General features: G+C 36.8%; 1 protein-coding gene across 6 annotated transcripts in view; it reads right to left on the reverse strand.

Annotated features, from left to right (window-relative positions):
* TBC1D5 (TBC1 domain family member 5) overlaps window positions 1–22,492 on the reverse strand; it is a 320,762-nt gene that overhangs the window by 26,053 nt on the left and 272,217 nt on the right. For all 6 annotated transcript variants that reach the window (XM_080583485.1, XM_080583486.1, XM_080583487.1 and 3 more), the window contains one exon: window positions 18,328–18,491. In XM_080583485.1, the coding sequence (XP_080439611.1) occupies window positions 18,328–18,491 (164 nt within the window). The remainder of the gene's footprint in view (window positions 1–18,327; window positions 18,492–22,492) is intronic.

Here is a 22,492-nt window from a genome sequence, read left to right on the forward strand (position 1 = left end):
TATTAAAAGACTTTTAAATTATTTTGTTATTTCATGGAAATAGGGTTTGGTCTTAAAGTTTCAATTTTTATTAATACTACCCTTTTTTTCATTTAAAGAATCTAAGAAAAAACTGCCTACATTCTCCTACATTATCCATGAAAGGTTAAGAGTTCTTATTTCTTTTCCAGAAACACAGTACAACAGCAATAATTAAAAAAAATTATCAAGGAGAAAAATACACACTTCTGGCAGAGTAATTTTTACAGCAATCCGTTTGACACCTCAGAAAAATTCCTTTTTATTTTAAGGTGTACATTTAATGAGACCTAATGCCACACTCAAGGGTGCACTACTATTATAAATTTTGGCGTATTTATTTGTGTCACACATCATGCTCTACTTGTATTAAAAACCTGCACTTCTATGCCAAGGCAATTGCAATAACACAAAACTTCTTATACATTGTTTAGGTGAAAACTATTTGCAGCTCACATACTGTAAAAGTTACTTTGAATTATTGATTTCTTTAATAAAGATACATCAAGTGTAATTTAAAATACAATTTTTAAAAACAGATTCTTGATTTTAAGGCCTAATTTTAAGCCACATGACCTGTATATGCAATGGAAACTACCTCAATGAAGAATTTCTCTTTGAACGCCTTTGCTATCTACACTTGCATCCAGTCTTGACTTAATGACCATACGGCAGAGAAAGTCATCGCTTTTTAAGAAAAAATCCTTCAAAGCTTAAACACATAGAGTATCAAGCAATTTTGTTTCATTTTATTTAAGAATGCAATTGAATTCAAAAAGATAAAGGCAAAGCAACGTTTCAGCATGCTGTTTTTCTTAGGACTTTTAGTCTTATCATATCCTTGTTTGATGGGGATTGCTGAACATAAGTGTGAATTACATTTCAAATGAAAAAATTCCCAAACTGATCAGCCCGAATCAATCTTGATTTAAACATACAAGTGATCTTAATCTTCATCACAAACTGAGACACAGAGGCAAGAAAATGAAACTTAGCACTAATACAGCATATATCCAAAAGCAATTGAAAAAAACAGTAGCATTTTGCAAGATCCAGCAATATCACTTTCTCCTTATGCACTTTTTCCTTGCACCTATAACCTACAGACATTAAGTAGTTTTTTTCTTTACTATTTCCCTGTGTTAATAAACCCTCACCTTATTTTACCCACCCTCATACTCTTGTCAATTTAAGCCTCAAAGGGACTGATTTGGTATTGGCAATTTATGGATTCTGAAAGACTAACCTCATTTAAAGCCTGCAGTTCTGTCACAGCCTATACAAGCTCTTCAAGAAATGTCCCTGCAGAAGACCTTTTCCTACTACATACAGAAATCTAGCAATTGGAAGAAATAATCTACCACAAATTTTAAATTGCCAGTTCACTACAAATCTAGCTGTAAGATGGGGAAAGGAAACAGTATTTGAGTATTTTTCTATAAATAAACATCAATTTCCTAAAAACATTAGTCAGTAATAGAAAACCATTTTATCTTCTACAACTGAATAAGAAAATTTAATTTCACATAATTTAAATTTCCATGTTTCCCACACTATTTTTTCTTATTCATGGACCACAACAGCAGTAAATTGATTTTTAAATGTTTTTGGACAGCTCTATCCACTTGAGCAGATTACAAAACGAGCCTTTTCAACTGTACAAGAGTACAGAAAGGTACTCCCTTTCCTTTGGCATGGGAGGCTGGTGCTGAGTACCACTCCTTCAGCTCATTTGGAATCTAGCACGGGCTGCAGAAGCGTTCAGCATACCCAGTGCTTACAAAGGAAGGCACTGTGGCCAGGAGCTCACAGAAAGTGCAAGAGGTTTGTTGCCAAGCGGGAAATCTTGCAAAAGGCTGAGTGAACGCACTTTGAGCTTCTTATTTATCTGGCACCCTCAGGAAAGGCACCAAGGAGCGCTGCCAGCAGGACGAACAAATAAGCAAGGCAGTTAACTTGGCACTTGACACACAAGAGACCCAGATGTACTGATTGCATAAGAAGGCAACACCCAAACGGTGGTGACGTGCTACAAGACATAACTCCTGCCCTTGCTGGGCCAGTCACCTGCAGTGCTGTGCCAACCTCGGTGCATATGGAGCCCTGAGGGTGACCACCCTGGTGGGAGGTTTGCTCTGCTAGAGTTGCTGCAGCAGGTGTGGAGCAGCTGGTGCGTTTTGTTGCATCGGGGACGACAAAGAGGAGACTGACAAGATCTTTCAAGGTGCAAAAGTTTATGCCACTGACAGGGAAGGTGCAACTGAGGCCTGATGGAATGGGAAAAAGACATGCACTCCTAAGGGAATGGAAACTGGAGGCTTGTGACTTCTGGCAGCAGGGAGGCTGGCCAATGCTGCAGGGCCCAGGCAGCAGAGGGTCCCTCAGAGGAAGAATCCAGATTGGACACCATATCAGAGAGCTACCAAGACAAAGTGATCAGTGGCAGTGAGTGGTTGGTGACTCTCTTTGGGTATGCCAGCCAGATCCCTCGCCTAGGAGGGTTTGTTGCTTGCCTGGAGCCTCAATTTGTGGTGTTGCAGAAAGACTATTTGGGGTAACCTAATGTTCTGATTTCTTTCTGCTTTTTCATGCAGACACCAATTAGGTGGTGATATGAAACCATTTTACCTCAAAAGCGACTGTAGGGCTCTTGGGCAAGGGTGAATGGGACAGGAATCCTTGTATTGTTTCTCTGTAATCCTGTGGCAAAAGGGAAAAGCTTGGCTAGCAGGAGGTGTATCCAACAGACCACACATATGGCTACATATTTGGTGGCACTAGCAGGACTTGGACTACTTTGATTGTGACATCTCATTTGATGAGGAAGGACAATTTAAAACAAGAATAGATACACCTGGCAAAGACAGGGAAGAACATCTTTGTTAACAGGCTTGTTAATCTAGTGCAAAGGACTAGAAGTTTAATTTGCCATGGAACAGGGACCTAACCCAGAAATACATAAAGAAGCAGCACTTATGGAGAAGGTATTCAGAAGGCCACTTGGCTGAGCAAGGAGTTTCTTAATGAACTAAAATGATAAAAGCATATATTGAAATGGAAACTGTGGAAATGGAAAGCCCATGTGTGGAAACAATGACAGGAAACAAAGGACAAGCACACAAGCATTGCTTGGACACAGGAACAACACTAGGAAGGACAAAGTCCAGCTGGAGCTAAAATTAATGTGGGACATTAAAGGGTGACAAGAAGGAATTTTACAAGTATGATAGCAGCAAAAGGAGGTTCAAAGAAGATGTCCATCTATTGCTTTTTAGGGGAGATAACAAAATACTAGATGATATGGAAAAGTCTGCAGCAATACCATTTTTGCCTATAGCTTTTTAGGCAAAGTCTGCTGCTAGACCTCTGCATGTACAGCTTGGGAAGGAGAGGTATGGCTATGAGTGGGAGAGCAATAAGTTGATGAATACCCGAAGAAGCCAAATGTGTTCAAATATATGGAATCAAACGAGATACACACATGGGTGCTGAAAGAGCTGATGATGTGATTGTAACACCACTTGCTATCATCCATGAAGAATCATTGCTATTACAGGACAACCCTGATGACTGGAGAAAGGTTAATTTTACATTCATATTAAAGAAAAGGGAGAAGGAGGATCTAAGAAACTGCCTCACCTTAGTCCTGGAATTCGTGGAGCATGTCCTCTTGGAAACAATTTCCAACGCGCAAAGGACAAGACAATAATCAAGAGAAGTCAACAAGGATTTACCAAGTGCAAATCACGCTCGTGATGAAATGACTGGTCATGCAGATGAAGGCAGAGAAGTGGATGCAATATACTTTGACTGCATTTAGGCTTTTGACACATTTCCAAAAGTTTCATCATTTACAACGTGAGGAAGAATGGGCTGAACAAAAGCATTGTAGATGGGCTGAAAATTGATCAGCCTCCCCCAAGCTCAAATGGTTGAGTCAATGGCATTACATCCAGTTAGTGGTTGGAAATTAGCACAGTAACTCATGGACTGCTACAGAGATACTGATTAGTATCTTCAGCAACAGCTCAGATGAGGGGACATAATGCATATTCAGTAGATTTTCAGGTGATGCAAAACTGGGAGGCATCAGAACTGCAATTCAGAAAGACCATGAGACACTGGAGGCCTAAGCAAAAGAAACTTTTTTGAGGTTTCTGTTTAAGAAACTTAATGAAGTGCAAAATTCTGCACCTGGGGAGAAAAAAAGCAATGCAGCAGTATAGACAGGAAAGGAACTAGCTATGTTTCAGGCCTGTTGAAAAGGCTACATAGGCTACAGTGGCTGCTGGGTTGAATGTGAACTAACAAAGCACTACCCTCACAAGAAGTGCAAATAGTGCTCTGGGCTGCCTAAGAAGGAATGTGTGGTCAGCAAATACAGGAAAATCATTATCCACCTCTATTCAGTGCTCTTGAGGCCTTGCCTTGAGTAATATTTTAGGCCATCAGCTCAAGGACGCTGGAGAAACTGGAGTAGGTACAATGCAGGGCTCCTGTGCTGGTTACAGGTCTGGAGGATGGGCTGAGCTGGGCTTGCTTACTTTGGCAAACAGGAGGTTAAGGGGAATACTGGGAGCCTGCAACTACAAGGAGTTACAACGATGATGTAATCAAATTCTCAGCAGTGGCAGAAGATAGAGAAGGCCAAAAATTGCCTCTTGGAAGGTTCAAATTGATCATTAGGAAAATGTTGTTCTTTAGGAGAGCAGTGCAGCAATGGAAGAGGTTACTCATAGAAGTGGTAGAGTTCCTATTCAAAGCCACTGACCTGATCCAATGTTAGTGATTGTCCTGCTCCAAATAGAAGTTTGAGCAGAAGTCACTTCTAATCAACATTTCTAAATCTAATCTACTTACAGGATCTTTCTAAAATTGCTCTGCAAATTATGAACGTTTTACAGCTTTGTAAAGGTAAGCAGCAGAACCAAAAAGCCCCTCAGAAAAAAGGACACATTTTTTTTAATATTCTGAAGTCAAATTCTTTAGCAATAGTAAATGAAACAACTGATTTATAACTGGTATTGTGCAGATGCTGTCTATTCCTGTCCAGACAGCATTCCCTGCTCCATTCTGTAAACGCCAATTTTTGTGCTTCACTGTGCTGAAACGGTGAGTTCCCTGGATACCATTTTTATTTTGTAGCATTGATGATTTGATCCCTCTTATGCATGAGCAGAGACTTACAAACTCTTTGAACTGACCAAACATAAGTTAAAAGAAAACCATTATGATCCTTCCTTCCTTGAGAAACCGACCTTCCAGCTGAATGGACAGACGCAGTACCACAAACACGTGAGCAGTGATTCAGACTTATTCTACCATAGCTCTCAAAGGTTAACCAGCTGACCACAAAATAAAAAACAATCAATCGTCTAAATAACTAATCAAAACAAAAAATCATTGCCAAATTCTTGAGCAACATGTCCTACAAAGCATATAAGCTCACAATTTTCTAATATTGCAAGCTGTATTATAAGGAAGAAAACCAAATCAAGCAGCAAATCAAACAAAAAAATCACTACATGAGACATGCAAGACCAAGTTGTACACATTTAATGACGTTATTTTTCAGTAAAACATCTTAACAATATTTTCTGAAAATTTAGTCCCAGGGTCCTCAAAAAACTTTTCCACATCTTCAACATTCCTGATGATTTAGAGCCTTACAGATGTTATTTTTCAGTAAAACATCTTAACAATATTTTCTGAAAATTTAGTCCCAGGGTCCTCAAAAAACTTTTCCACATCTTCAACATTCCTGATGATTTAGAGCCTTACAGATGATCCATAACAAATTTAATGTGAGAATGAAAAGGAACTGGGTTATTTGTGATGCCACATTGATTTTATATTTCACTAACAATATAAGGTAGGCTAGTATTTATGTCTCTAGTCAAAGCAAGAATCTATTCGAGTACCTCCATATCCACATCTCCAACTATTTTCATTGTGGTTCAGACTAAATCTGCAAAAAAAGTGATTTACATATATGTTTCTCATGCTTTTCTTTCTTCTTATCTGTATCCAGAACTTTGATTACATTGTTGTATCTCCTTTTCCTTTTGCCATGAAAACTGATTCTTTTATGATTAATGATTTGCCATATCTTTGCTATTTTTTTTTTTAAATCTATACAGTTCTGGTGCTCTCCATTTGTCCAAAGCTTGCTCTTCCCTTTTTATTACCTTTCCTTTCATCTATCTTCTCACCTTTACAAAGACAGCTCAGGAAATAAATTTTTTATATCCTTCCTTTTCTCCCGAGTTAAGTAGACTGATAATGAGATCAGTGATGGTTCTACCATACCCTGTTTTTCATCAAATTTTACTGTTTCAGAAAAACAGCTATGACTAACTAAAAGTGGTCAGCACCTTCGAGAACAGATTACAGCAAGTTTTACAGTTTTGACATTGTAATCCTATCCTTTTACAGCTCATCACTTTACAAGCTGCAATAAGGTTTCCAAAAATGATTAAGGCCACTGGAATTTAGCATCCTACACAAGCCAAGGTCTGAAGAAAAAATAGTTTTGGCAGAAGCCATTCTTCCTCAACCTTGTTTTTATCAGTTTAAACAAGTTTCTCCCAAATACGTGATGGGAGAACAGACACGGAACTAGAGGGGCTGGAAAACAGAGAATACAGATATAGGAAATCAGGTCTGCAATGTCTTTCTTCCATACTAACATTAAATTTTTAGTCTTACTGGTCAGGAAGTGAAAGAAAAATTAAATTTTCGTCTGTTTTACTCCTGTAGAAACTCCAGGAAAAGGAAACCCTCAGTTATCAATGGCTTACAATGATGTATATCTCAATACTTCATTTGTGAACACTCAGAATGGCAAAATTCCATTCATCTTGGAGCTGAATGGCTCTGAAAGCTGATCAGCTTGGCAGCACTACCAAGTGGTAAGTGAAGCAGAGAAGAAACTATCTTCAAGAGCATTTAAAGGTACGTAAGGTGCTTAAGCAAAAATGTTGTGATTAAAAATACACTGCAAAAAGTGACAGAACTGTGTTGGAACAAAGGCCTAGTTTTACTTGCGTCTTGTTTGATGGTGGTCAAAGACGGGTAGCATCACGTGTAATGAAAAAAGTACGTAATAATACAATCATGTAGTGGTATTGGCCAGAATACTCACCCAGAGGATGCAAAGATTTGCGAATCAGAGATTTCTTGAACTAGAAATGGGTTTTGTTGTTGTTGTTGTTTTGTTTTCTTTTTAGTTAATAGCCCTTGGATACTTCCTATATTAATTTGCCCTGTTATATTTTCAACTCCTTCAGTATATATAGCAAGAGCCCTAAAGAATCATCCTCTGACCTCTTGGAAAGTTTGCAGGGCAAATTTTAAAATAATTCTGATGAGGTTTTGAAACATTTAGAGGAAAACAATAGCAAAAAATTACATTGATACAAGGAAATTCTAAAGCCAAAGACTTGCTTAGAGACTTACCAGTGCTTATTCATAAAATATACTCAAGTTATACACCCTTAGGATATCGGTAACATTTTACATGTTAAACAAGATTCAGATGCATGGAATCTCATTAATTTTTATGCAATTTTCCCTACAGAAAAAAGTAGTGGTTATTGTTTCCATTTTGTGAGAATTTATTTCATTTTAATTTTTTGAATCTAACAATTAAATGCAACTAAATACAAGATTTAACTTCTTAATCTTGAACCCCTGACAGATGAATGTTAGTTGACACCCACAGAATTTTTTTATGATCCATGCCAGCCACAGAATACTCTACAGCATATGCTGACATTTAAACCAGAAACCACTGTTTTTGAACAATAAATGACATTAAAGAATGTTTAATTTATTAATTTAACTTATTTATTATTTAATTGTATTAGTCCCAGGCCCTCATCAAGACCAAGACCTCACTCTCCTTGGCGCCATGAAAACAGAAAGGAAAAAAAAAAAAACTTACTCTAAAGGATTTAACAGTGCAAGCCAAGAGACAACAGATGGCTACAGACACACATATGGGGAGGACATGGAAACAATATGGCAATATTAGTCAGTCTTACAGACATGGCTTCAGCATGTTAGCAACCAAACTGTTGCCAATGGAAAGGAAGAATTTTTAGGAGACTTTTGAAGAGGCATTTTGCTTTGCAGATGTCTAGAGAAAGTTTCTTCTATGTGGAAGTAGCTATGAAATGATTAGATGTGAGCACAATTGCTTTTGCTTGATGAAATTCACCAAGGATGTCACAGATGTATGTTGTCAGTGCGTGTTGTCACTTTTACTTTGAGAATTTTGTTACTTGTGAATTGTGTGGGAGAACACAAAGGACTTCAGATACTGCTTTCAGGTATTAATTCCTGCAGAAGTAGAGATTATATACTCATTTCCTGTGATGAACCATTACCTCTCTATTTTTGTCTGTTTCTGTATGAGTTGAACTAACCCCATTATTAATATATTTCCAAATGCACCTTACTTAAGTATTTTTCACATCTTTACTACTGCTATTTTTCATTATTTTGAGTACACTTTCAACAATATTCAACATTTTAAGCACAATATTCTCAGATAAATCTTATATATTTTATTCCTATGGACTGCATTCGTGGCGAACTTGAATTATGTTCTTATTTTACATTGTTTTAACTCATTCCAGACTGTATAATGCCATGATGGTAAAGTGTAGTTTAATCATAGAATGGCTTGGGTTGGAAGGGACCATAAAAATCACCTAGTTCCAACCCACTTGCCATGGGCAGGGATACCACCCACTAGATCACATTGGCCAAAGCCCCATCCAGCCTGGCCTTGAACACCTCCCCAGATGGAGCATTCACAGCTTCTCTGGGCACCCTGTTCCAGTGCCTCAATACCCTTACAGTGAAGGATTTCTTCCTAATGTCTAATCTAAATCTTTCCTCTTATAGTTTAAGACTATTTCCCCCTGTCCTATCATTATCTACCCAATTAAAGAGTCCCTCTCCATCCTTTTTATAAGACCCCTTTAAGTACTAAAAGGTTGCAATGAGGTCTCCCCAGAGCCTTCTCTTCTCCATGCTGAACATCCCCAGCTCTCTCAGCCTTTCTACACAGGAGAGGTGCTCCAGCCCTCTGATCATGTTTGTGGTCCTCCTCTGGACCCGCTCTAACAGACCCACATCTTTCTTGTGCTGGGGGCCTCTGACCTGGATGCGGTGCTGCAGGTGGGGGGGCCTCATGAGGGCAGAGCCGAGGGGGACAGTCACCTCCCTTCACCTGCTGGCCATGCCTCTTGATGCAGCCCAGGACACTGTTGGCCACCTGGGCTGCAAGTGCACACTGCTGGCACATGTCAAGCCTTTTGTCCACCAGAACCCCCCAAGTCTCTCTCCGCAGGGCTGCTTTCTATGTGTTCTCCCAGTCTGTATTTCTGTCTGGGACTGCCCTGATCCAGGTGCAGCACCTTGCACTGGGTCATGTTGAACCTCATTAGGTTCACGTGGGCCCACTTCTCCAGCCTGTCCAGGTAATGTTTAAGTGGATATGTTTTCTTCTTGCTCTCCCCCCCCCTTTTTTTTTCTTTCTTAATTTCACTACTGTTAGTAGACCTAGGTGCTCAGAGTAACAAATAGCACGGTACATTTGCTGATAGTTATATACTTATTTAGTGTGTTCCTTAAAGCACAAACAGATTCTCTGTTAGATTAATGAAGGAAGTGGTGGTGCAGTTATCCACATTAAAGGAAGTTAAGGAAAATACAAAACAAACGAAAGCATACCTTTTCCCCCTTTTTTTCATCTGCCTTGATCATTACTTTGACTTGTTGCTTTCCAACACAGAAGCTTTGTTCTCTGGCAGTACTGCGTGTCTCCAAATTCATCAAGGGTCATAAGAGCAAGCACGAGTGAATTAGGTAAAAAGTAATCCTAGAATTCTAGATCAAAACATAGTGCTGTCAAAGTTAAAACACTTCAGGGCATGATGCATCCCCTTCTGCTCAAAAAAGTAAGTTCAGGAGCACAATTGCCTAGTTGAGAACCTGAAACTGAACTGTCACTTCATAGTCCTTAGTGATGATATCTCGGTGACAACATATGTCAGAAGGGGGTGAGGAAATGTGACTGACAAAAATAAGAAACTAAAATGAAGGACATAAGAAAGGTCACTGAAATATTCAGTGTGACTGCTAGGAGCTAATTTAAATCGGGTTATGTACCAACACTGAAAAAAAATATCAGATTCTTTTGTTCAGAGGGCTCTGATTGAAAGTAAGTATCAAAACCAAGAAAGAAATTTTATAATACAGATAGAGATGTTCAACTAGGATGAGATAAAGATAGATTTGCCAATAAATTAAAACGCAAGAAGGCATCCAACCGAAAAGTCGTATGTTTTTGGGCAGTAGTCCTATCCTGACTTTCCTCTATGTGCTTTCACTAATAACACAGAAAGGCATGGCATCATACAATGCTTTTCCCAAGCTCTGTGCATGTAAATAGAAACAACTAATTATTGGTAAATGATTAAATGATAAATATAACGATAAATAAATAAATAAATCAGCCTTTCTGTTCTTCAAAAAGAAACATAAAACAGAGAACGAAAAAAAACAAGAACCCAAACCCTGAAAGCAATGCAACCCTGATTCAGTATAGTCAGGAACTCTTTCTTCCAACACTCAAATTTCTAACAGTAGAATTATCGTTGTCCAAGGAGACTCTCGCTTCTCAAATGGAAGAAAAAATACATATTTCTTACTGTCTTTAAAATTGAAGATGTGTGAAATACATATATGTGTATTTCTATGCACTATGTATCTGTAGCTTTATGAAAAAGTGGATCCGTTTGGAATATATTAGCACGGAGCAGACCAGTCAACAGCCCATATTGGGACAGCACGATAAAAATATTAATTTATAATGTCCACCAAAATGATTAGTGACTGAAGGGAAATATTTATTTCATTGTTAATTTATAATTATTTATGTATATGATTTATTTTCTTTTAAAACAAAGCTAAAATATCTACATATAGTGACATTTGGAAAAAAAGCAAAAGATGTAGTCCCAGATGATCTCTTATGCCCTCTGATAGATCTATTTAATTTCAATTAAAATCCTGAAACTAGCTGAAACTTTGGTTCACAGCTTCTACCCACCAGGCCCTGCTGTTGAATTTACATCTTAAACAATTCAAAGCCTATTTGCCAGGATCGCTCTGTTGGAGTCAGCTTAGTGTGCCATGCTTCACCTTGCCCAGAAATGTTAGTGGCAAAGGACTACTGGCTTGGATGTTTCCCAAAGCAGCTTCCAACGGTGAGTATCTTACTGAAGCTGCTTCCAGGTGCACCAGCCTCACTGTTGCAGAGCTGGAAACCAGCACATGCATGGCTGGTGTACGAGCAGGACTTGTATTCATCTAACCTGGGCATATTTTCCTCTTTAAAGTATGCTACTCCTATGCTCAGATATCCTCTCCTTACCAGGAAGACGGAGGAAGTTGAGCATACCTAAATGAAAACTCTTACCTAGGGACAAAGAAATAGAGGATGGAAAGAAAACTCTTTTTCAAGCAAATGTAAGACTTGAGGGACTTGTGATTGCTGGCACTGCCCTGTGGGACTGCAGAGAGACAGTTTAACAACAAGATCCATAAAATGCTGGAAGATATATGGAATATAACAAAACTTGCATAACTGATTGTGCATGGGTGGGCACTGAACAACTAAGAAAATCTGTAGTACTTCACTTGATAAGTGAACAGGTAATAATACATCAGGAAGAGCTGTAAGGAAATAGAAATTATTCCTTTGAACAGAAATACTGATAAAAGGTTTCTGTCAGTGTTGCTGTTTATGTTGTTCACAATCGTATGGCAGTATTTCTGCATAAGTAATAAAACTGAGATATTAATTTAAATGGTATGATTGTAAGCATTTTGGAAATATCTATAAATAAACACATAAGCAAATGAGAACTTCATTTCCTCCATTATTGGTTGGTATCACAGCTGGGTGGCTTTCTGCCTATCTGGCCTTTAAGACTGCATAGGCCTACCACGGCAAATGTAAGACAAACGTGAACAGAGGCAAAAAAAAGCAAAATATCTTCTGAATTTTGAAATACACTTTTAAGTATTCTTGAATGGATATGGATATGGAATGATGAATAAACAGATATTCTACAATGAATAAAGTTCATATTCCATGTTTCAATATTAGGTTACTGAAGTTTTTGGTTGAATGAAATAGTCAATTAAGTACAATATACATACATAATTATGCTTCTTAATTTACCTTTTTGAATAAGTATTTTAACATACACACAGTTTAACATGCACACAATCATTTATGAAGGACTCTTACAGTACACCTTCTTTTCAACTCATCTTCAGTTAAAATTCTTTTAGACATCAGCTGCAAAAAAGTTTCACTAAACCCTTCTCTATTCAGGCTGGATGTATTTGACCTTTGATGTGACTCCTGTCATGATTCAGGATAAAGGCCAGATCAGGATATTATTATTTAGGGCTTTTAGAACTCTGAGTTTAACGAAGGTAAATCTTAAGTATAGTGATTATGCAGTGACAATAAAAAGATGCCAGTGTAAACATTTATACTACGTTGTTAAAAGAGCAGAAGTAGAAGTTCTGTTCTTTTTATAGGAAAAGATTTCATTTAACCAAACAGACAAAACAAAAATCAAGCTATTCTATATTTAAATGCATACCTACAATTCATTTCACAATTCATTTGCAGTCAAAAAGCCCAAACAACTAAAACGACAGTTTGATTTAGAGAGATGTCGATGCTTTTATTGAGAGTTCAGTACAGATCTCAGAGATCTTCACAGAACTGGACAGTACTTTTGTGCTGTCATCTTAAAAGAGCAAGATGAAGGGAAGAGATTTCCATTTAAAGGGAGTAAAAGGGCAGCTCAAGCCACCAGTATAGATCCTCAGATGAGTTTCCCTTTGTCACCGGGATGCTGAAACATTAACTTTATGATTGGTGGGTGGAAAGAGCAGGCACAGAGCAAATTCTTGTACCTGCAGTGCTGCTGGTAACATGACTGCTGAGGAGCTAATGTTCATGTTTCTTGGTTCCTACGTCACTTTAATCCTTCTTTAAATGCTGTTTATATTCTAAATAATTCAAGATTTTGATATTTTTCAAAATTTCCTTGACAGTTACACAGGGCTGTCCAATAATTTAAAAACCTCTTAGTGCCTTCTTTCCAATTATATAATTTTAATTTGCTTCTATGCAGAAGTTACTGGTAAGTCTAATTCAGCTGCACGTATCTGAATCTCTGGTACCAGAGAAAGACAACAGTTTACACTGACATTTAAAAAATCTTCCAAATGGCCCCGCAGATCTGTTCTGTATACATACTTATTGCTCATAATATGACAAAAAAGCACTGCTGAGCCACTTGGATTTTTATTCATCTTTTTTTTTTTCTTTTTTTTTTTTTTCCTAAGCAATTAACTTTCTGCTTTTATCACAGTACAGTTTCTTTTCCCTGAAATGAATCACTCCAAAAAAGATAAGGAGCATTAGAATTCAAAGCTGCCACTCATGCATACAGCTGTCTTTTTACTAAATCATATGAAACTTGCAAGTATTTCTAATGAAAAACTTTAAAAGGCAGCTTATTTTCCCTTGCATTGTTTTCAGCTCTTTTACTTGAGTCACAGCATATTGTGGGTGCCTGAGGAAGGAAACTGAGAAAAGCATCATACTTCCAAAGTATCTCAGAGGTTTTTCTATGAACTGTGCTCATGTGACATGGCAGCACCTCAGATTTACTATTCTTTTCACCCATCTCTAAAATTAGATGAACTGAAGTACTAAATTACAATTTTCATGTGTCAGAATTGGTCTGTCACATCAAAACAAAAGAAAAAAAAAAGCATGTGCTCCATAACATTAATTGAAGTAAAATGTTAAGGCATTGAAGTTCATTAAATCTAAGGCACTGAGAAACAATCATCATGCCTTTAACTTTAGGCCTGATACACACTGACCAAGAAATTGGGTGTTGTACGCAGACACTTATGTGTTCAGGGAACACTTCATGATGCTTAACTAAAAAAAGACATTTCATCATAGCATTTACATTTTTGAACAATGTTCATCATGATTAAGTATGGACTGACAAATATTTTGCTTAAAGCCTTTACAAAGAGATTTAAAAAACAATAGTCAAGGAAAAGAGATATGGGAATAAAAGATGTCTCCAAGATGTGTTATACATCATACAAAAGGTATGCTCTTCTTCAAATGCAGTTTTGCATCCATGAGTTTTTATGTGCGGTTCTTTAGCGTTTCGTTTATTATCCCTTTGATTTTCTTATACTACCTCTACTTGAGCAAAACCGTCAAGCTTGTATGCTTAAACGAGGCTCCAAAATCAGTAAAGCAGATGCCTACTTAATTAAAAATGATGGCATCCATTAATTTTCTGATCTGTAGGTGTACTCATAACTAACTTCAAATCAGATAAACCTGCAATGTGAATCACAGACAGTAACAGTTGTTTCTACCTGCTTGTGGGGACAATAGCATATGTTGTCAAATTTAATTTAATTAAAAAGTCTGTGCAATCAAAAACAGCATAATGGATGACACTTTGTTCAGGATTTTTTTGCTAAAAATGAGGATTCTGTTTGACCATGTTTGTAAACTGTTTTAGTAAAGAAAATAAACTTCTCCAGATTTTCCTTAGAAATGTGTCCTTCTTTGGAATTCTTTAATTAACACATTTTCCAAATGGATCATTTTATTTTTCTTAACTTGAGACCTTTAATTTAGAAATTATTAAAATATACAATTTATCTAAATGAAAATCTTCTTTTCAGTTAAAAATATCTCTATCCTACTTTTGTTTTGTGAAAGTTTTTAAAAACAGTCGGCACATCTCTATGGCTGAAAGCAATTTACAAAATTTTCTGCCAGAAACTGAAACCAGCCAACCATATTTGCCAAAATCAAGGTCTAATCAGCTTTTCTGTTTGCTGAAAAGAGACCGTCCTTGATGTTTGCTGGGGTACTGAATATAACATAATCACAAATAAATGACCCACAAATGCACCCAGTTTCCCAACTCTGCTGAAAGGGAGGGGGCAGCAAGCAGGCTATGAGTGGAAATTTTCTGGAACTTTATTCCAGCTAGATTGACCCAGCCAGAAGATAATGGGCACTGAACGTATATTACTACGTTCCTGTTCTTATTTGTGGGAAGGAGGCTCCAGAAATTGCAACCTATTAGAAAGCAGTAAGGAGGAAGAGAGGTATTTCACTGCTGAGCACATAAAAAAACAACCTTTTAAACACTTTTGGAGGGTCTCACATTAGCACACAGCTTAATGCTTCTCAGTAATAACGTGAATAACATCAGGCTGCCATCGGTTGCCAAAGTATGATCTGATATTGTGCATTCAGCCCTGAGGCTATATATTCACTTCCTTAACTAAATAAAGCTGGGGACATCTGTTTCTGTCAACAGCAGTAAAAATGTCATTCAATTGATCGTTGGATTTGAGAGGGAAAAAAAATCCAGAAGACTAAATATAACACAAATGTTAATATCTTATTAAGTCCTTAATAAGAGAAATGGAGACATCCTGTTCCTGGAGGCAATGAATCAAGTTAAGTATTATGACTATAACTCTTCCAAAGAAAGTCCAACTTGTTGGACAGACTTTGGGAAAGAAAGAATTTAGACAAGTCTTATTCCAGTTTATCCTGTCACAAAATCACAGAACGGTTGAGGGTGGAAGGGACCTCTGGAGGTCAGCTGGTCTAATCCCCTGCTCACACAGGGCCATCTACAGCTGGGTGCACAGGACCACGTCCATGTGGCTTTTGAACATCTCCAGTGAGGGAGACTCAACATCTCTGGGCAACCTGTTCCAGTGCTTGGTCACCCGCACAGTGCTCCAGTCCCTTCATCATCTTTGCGGCCCTTTGTTGGACAACCTCCAGTGTGTCCACATCTCCCTTATACGGGGGAGTCCAGAACCGGACCTGTGATACGGGTGATGATGACTTTCCCGTTCATCCTTTGACAATGCCACAGGAATCTCCTCTGGTATGTGGGAATCACCTTTTTTAATTCCACGTTGAAGGACATGTTTTTATGTATGCATTCCACTCCTACTTTTTCCTTGAGAAGGACATTAATTAGAATTACAAAGATGAAGGGGAAATAGATTCTTCTTCATCCATTACAAACAGAATGACTGCTTTTAAAAGCATCTTTATGAAAAGTGATCGATGCATGGCCATGTTCCAACAAAGGTAATTTCCGCAATGCTAAGTAATATAATCTCAGTGATTATTAGAGAAAAATGTAAAAATGTAAAACAGCTCAGTTTTTATAAATAAAATGAAAATGTGAAGCCATTATATTTTCAAGTTTTTTTTTTTTTCTTTTTCTTTTTTTTTTCCCTTTAGAAAACAGCTGTATAGGAAGCAACCATAAGACTGGAGAATCCTGATGCAACTATTTCTGGACCTTAGGATGAGAACTCTTTGGGGTTTTCTTTAAATAGAACACTAGAAATCACGAAATTTACAGGAAAATATAAACTACAACATAATCTTAAAGAATTAAAGAATAGATTTAAACAAACCTTTTCCTATCAGAGCTGCTATAATTTATTTTTTTTTCCTATATCAAAAGTCAGTCAGAAACAAACACAAGGAGACATAGATTTTGGCAGCCTAAAACCTTTCCTAGCTGTTCAGTCATTCAAGGGTACAATGTAAAGTTTATCACAGTTCAAACAATGTCTTTACAAATCAGTGCTCAGCTTAGATTATCACGGTTACCAATCTGTTGAAAATTATCATAAGGACTACAAATGTGTTCCAATTAGTATCTTTGTTCAAAATCCTTGATAAAGATAAATAAAATTTCACTAATACGGGAAATTATTTATCTGAAAATGTATTGATCATTAATAGACTCTAATTGACTCTGAGTGTTATGAAAAATTCTTCTGTCTCCTATTAGAGGACTGAGGAGGAATTATTCTTAAACTCTACTGAAGTGCAAAAAACCTAAGCCCTGGCTGGGATAAAAGTTGTAAACAAAATTTGGATTTAGATCTTATTGAGCTGAATAAAAGGAGAACTTTAATATTGGTATATTTATTTTTCTTCAACTCTTAAGGACAAGCAGAAAGATATAGAGTTGGTTTTAGCTTTAAATTCATTCTGATGTATCTTAAATGAATACAACCCAAAATTAAGGCTTCTTGTTAACTAACTACAATGCACAATTTTTCTTTAGGCATCAATGAAGAATGCAGAACAAGAATTAAACCTTATTTTTTTTTGCATAAAAACTAAAAAAAAAAGGATGTGCAAAGTTATGCATTTAATTAAAACATTTTAAGTATCAAATTGAAAATATAATGTGACTATTAATAACGTTTCTGCTGCTTAAGGAATGATGAGATATTCAGATTAATTTTTGCGCTGAATTTAGCTCTGTTTCTAAGATTTCTGAATACCTGAAGAATGCTGCAGTACAGGAATGTTGCTATTACAATTCATTTTTGTTGAAATCAATGGGAAGTTATATGAACATACGTTGATAAAAATGGAAGAGAGAAAAAAACCTGCCTTCATCTCGCAAAAAACCCAACTTTTTCTGTCTATGCTAGCTGGGTTCTAATCAGCAGAAAGCCAATGGGGAGCGGTTATGTAAAATAAACAAGAATCCTCCTGCTCCAAGGCATATGAGATTTACCAAATTAGTGCTCCTAAAATATCACTGACTGGATGAGAATTTCTTTGGAACACACCTATGATTAATTCAAACTGATTTTCTTGGATGAAAATATTCTGTTTAAATAAAAAATGTCTTGTGGCCAAATGGAAGGTCAGGGCTGTGTGAGAAATGAAACTGTGACTACAGACTACAGATGCTACAGACACTGGGAAATCTCGTATGTATTAAAGAATTTCAGGGATAACAGATGGACATGTTTGGATCTGCTGAGCATTCATGCTCCCCACTGAACTGTTTATTAACTTCAGGGTTACACCAAAAGTCTAACAAAGCAAAGTAACTTGCAGGAGTTCTTTTCTCTTTCTCAAAGGCATAAGGCACTTTCACAGTTTCAGCTCAAGTAGGATTATGGGATGGAATCCATAATGGAGATGTTACTCAACAGAAACAGTTTAAATAGCTTATTTCTGCTTTTGCTGTTAATTTGAGCTGAGGGAAACATTTTCAAGTACAAGTGCTTAATGAATGAGAGAAATGATTGGCTCTAACAAGTAATGCAGTGTGACATTAAAATAGTTTAAAAAGTTAAAGAACTCACAGACTCTTTTCTGCTCATAGTCTTGCTTTGGGAACGAGAACGGGAGATTGTACTGAAAAAGGAATCCTTTTTTGATGCAGACAAAGGTGGAGATCCTGTAAATTCACGTCCTCCAGACAAGCTCTCTATGCTTGGAGATGAACTGATGTTTTTTGAAGTCTGACCTGCAAAACAAGTGGAAAGTAAGATGAGAATTAATCAGCATGCTGTTTCTTTTCCCTGTAAATACTTCCTTGTCTTTATTGATATTCACTGAGATTCACAGATAGCTCAACACAGAATGAAATGTTGAAGTGTATCAGCATGCACTGAGATTGAAGAACTATTTTGACATACACAGAACTCGATTTTTGTATGAAAGAAAAATACAAATCTTAGTGTATATATAGGTATATATACACAAGGGCACATTATATAGTATATATATATATGCTATATAATATATTTATCTATATAAATACCTTCCCAGTATATATACTTTATCTATAGACTGAGGAGCTTCTCTCTGCTGCATAATGAGCAAAAGTACATCTCATAACAAAAATAAATACGTCTCATGTCATCAACACTGAAAATGAAATCCTTTTTCTCTCAACAAATATGCTCTAAAACTTGACAAAAGAAAACAAACAAGAACATCAGATTCCAAGAATGGGTTTGACATATAATATCTAGATGGCAATATCTAGACTTGCAACAGGGAACAATAACTTGACTTTGAGATAGAATTTAAGTTCTCATGCCTCAAATTTTAAGGCCATCTTCACCTAACAGATTTTGATGAAACCTACTCAGTATTTCATTACTACTAGTTCATGCATCTTTTCTAGAGAATCTGGTGTTGTTCACTTTAATGGTGAGGACACGTGGGTACATGCCTGAGCTATTTCACCATGACACTGTATGTGATGAGACATTCTTTGATAAGAACCATTTCTTGCAGTTGAGGCCTGCAGAGGGTTTTGAAATATTTAATATAACTTTTTATTTGAACAACTCCAGAAGAAAAAACAATATATATGTCAGTTTTCATTAACTTTCATTATGAAAATGTTGCATTAGGACAGATGCTAGTTTTCCAAAAAAACCCTTTCAATTATCTGAGGAAGTCAATCCAGCGTGACAAGTACAGAATTTGCCATTCTGAAAAGCAAACAAACAAATAAAAAAAAACAAACATGAAACTCAGGCTTAGAATTCTTCCCTTTTCCTGTTTTGTCAGTTATTCTGATTGAAAAATTCGTTTAGCTTCTCCCTTTTCCTTTCCTTTTTTGTGTGAGCTCGTGCTTTTCATGCTACTTTTTATGGCCTTAAGAATGACCCACTGAAACTAAATCATCCAGTTGTTACAAGTGCAACTTCATCTCCTCTGCAAGACCATAATCAAACTCCAAACCACCTGGCTTGCAGATGCCAGAGGTTCTTCCTTCTTTGTTCTAAACTGCTTCTGCTCCAACCAGTTTTACTCTCAGATATGCCACATATTATTGCACAGGCCTTCCAACGCACTTAGTATACGTTTTTGTACACTTTTTGTCATTGTGGATCCACTACCAATTCTAAAAATACAAAACTAGAACTCCTTTTCTGGAATGAGTTAGTCTACCCTTCATTATGCACTGTGGTCTTCCCCCATGTTTCTGGAGGTATATAAGAAAACTAAAAGACAAAGAAATGAAAGAAAATAGACACAGAAAAGGCTGCAGAAAACAAAGACATTCATCTTTAGATACAGAAGAGGACCATGTATGTTGAATTCAAACATCTTAAATAAAGGTAAACAGCTAGCAGGAACTACTCGTACAGAAACATCTTAATATTATTCACTCATTTAAGATCTAGAGCAGTAACTGTTCTCAAAGTGGTGTGCAAATCAGCACTGTCACGCTTGGCCAGGGCCACCTGCAGGGTGGAGACAAAGCTCGAGCCAAATTCTCTGTGGCAGTTGACCTACATGGCATATATTGCACAGCCACAGCCACACAAAAACAGTAATTCACATTTTCTACCGGGAATAAAAACAGATCCATTTAAAATGTCACCTCAGCAAAAATACTAACAGATTGAACTAGCAAAGAATATAACATACCACGTGACAAAACAGACCAAAAAGGACAAAAAACAGGAAAGGATATGAGTTTAATATTCCTAAAGCTTTCTGGAAGAAAAATGGCATACAAACTGTGTCCTACTTTCTCCTGCATTATTTTGCTCTTCTCTCCGATGACTGTCCTACACTTTATGTCCTGCTTCTCATACTCCTATGGACACTGTTCTGCCACGTCTTCCTCTTCTTTGGACCCCTTCACTTTGCTTGTTGTACTTCTGTGACTTCCTTGCTACAACTTTTTCCATTCTCTGTTCTTCCCTTCCCACCAAGTTCATTGAATTGCATTTTTCTGCTGCTTCTCAGAAAGTCACGTATCATCATTCTCTAGTCACGTATCATGTACCCCTCAGTCTCAACAGCTTCCTTCAGGTGCAGGAAATGGAGGCTGTAAGAGCTCACTTAACTTTTGCCTTCAAATTTTATAGCGAGATGGGATATGCACTAATTAGATGAACATGAATCTCCAATTCTGTAAATAATTCTAGAGGTGGAAAAGGACAAAACACTGCATGGCAAACAGCAGAAATAATTCAGTCACAAGGAAGTTTTAAGAAGATTTCTAATTTTAGGATAAAATCATGTCACTTGGCAACACCATTATCCTTACAGTTGCCTTTATGTAAGAAGAAGACTTCTCATGCATTTCTTACTGGCAATTTACAATGTAAGTGTGGTTTTACATTAGGTAAAACTTAAAAATAGTTTTGGCACAGATGAGATGGCACATTTTAGCAAATAAAGCATTTATAAAAGAAAATCAAATAGCTAAGCCAAAGTAGCCAATATAAATGCTATACAAAAAAATCCTGTAAGATGTACAAAATGAACTACAATAACAAATATTGTTTTACATATAAATTAGACTAAATGGGCTTTCTTTCCCATCCTAGTAAGAAGATAACTTCCACATAGGATGAAGATTAGAAACAAAAAAGGTTAAACAAAGAACAACATATGTATTTCACAAACTTCTCCACTGCATGATCTGTGCTTAGCCCATGTCGTCTACAATAAGCAGGTTATGTAGTAAAATTTCACAGGTAACATTGAGAGAGGGATGCTTTAAATATATTTGATGAACCCATGCATATGATACAAAACAGCTTGGTAAAATGAGGGGAAAAATGCTTCATAATATTTTTTTTTCTATTTTTTGTACTTCAAAAAAAAAAGTCCAAAATATAATAGGAAGTTGAAAAGACAAACACTTTGTGGCAAACACTTTGCTTACTAAACAGCTACACTTGAAAAGATGGACCACAGTTTAGAGGACTAGAATATATACCTACTTGCATAACCAAACAAGAGAAGAAATATGTATAGCTGGGATTTTGTGGAGAGAAAACACAACTGTTGTAAAAGGAAATTTGCTCAAACAGCACCAAGAGCTTTGAATGCTCAGGTTATTATGGACTGTAAAATATAATAAAGATGAAAAATAAAAGCAACACAAAATGTAATGAAACTAAGATGGAGATAGGCTAAAACAGAAGTACATTTTATACCAAATGGAAGGTAAGAAGAAAGCTTGGGATTCTAATCAGTAGCATCTGACCCTGCTGCAAATGAGTAAGCAAATTTGAGAAAAGTATCATCAGGAAACTTATATTTTTATGCTGACCCCAACCATGTGAACAACACTGAGACATGGATTATTTAGGGGATGCGATTAGTAATTATGCAAGACAAAGAATAACACGTATGAAGAATTAGAGTGTGCTTGTTGAAAGTCAGAAAGGAGAGTTCTTGTACTGTAACAGGCTTTTCTAATATCCAAAGGAGTAATCAATTTTCCAACTGGAAATAAGAAGAAAGCTGTAAGACAATTCACACCAATCAAACATATTTTCCCTACTGTATAAAGAAAGCTACCTGTGATGCTCCCAACACGGTAGTTTAGCAGAGCTACAGCAAGGACAGTTAACTGAAGTCACCACAATGCTTCTGAAGTCTGTCAGATGTATTATGCATGCATCAATTTTTGAGGCATTAACAATCCTCTTTTAAGACTGAAAATACAATATAACACTAATGCTGAGATTTCGGGGTCTCAGG

This window comes from Anser brachyrhynchus (genome assembly GCF_964034855.1).
Source record: "Anser brachyrhynchus genome assembly, chromosome: 2".
In the NCBI taxonomy this organism is placed as follows: Eukaryota; Metazoa; Chordata; class Aves; order Anseriformes; family Anatidae; genus Anser; species Anser brachyrhynchus.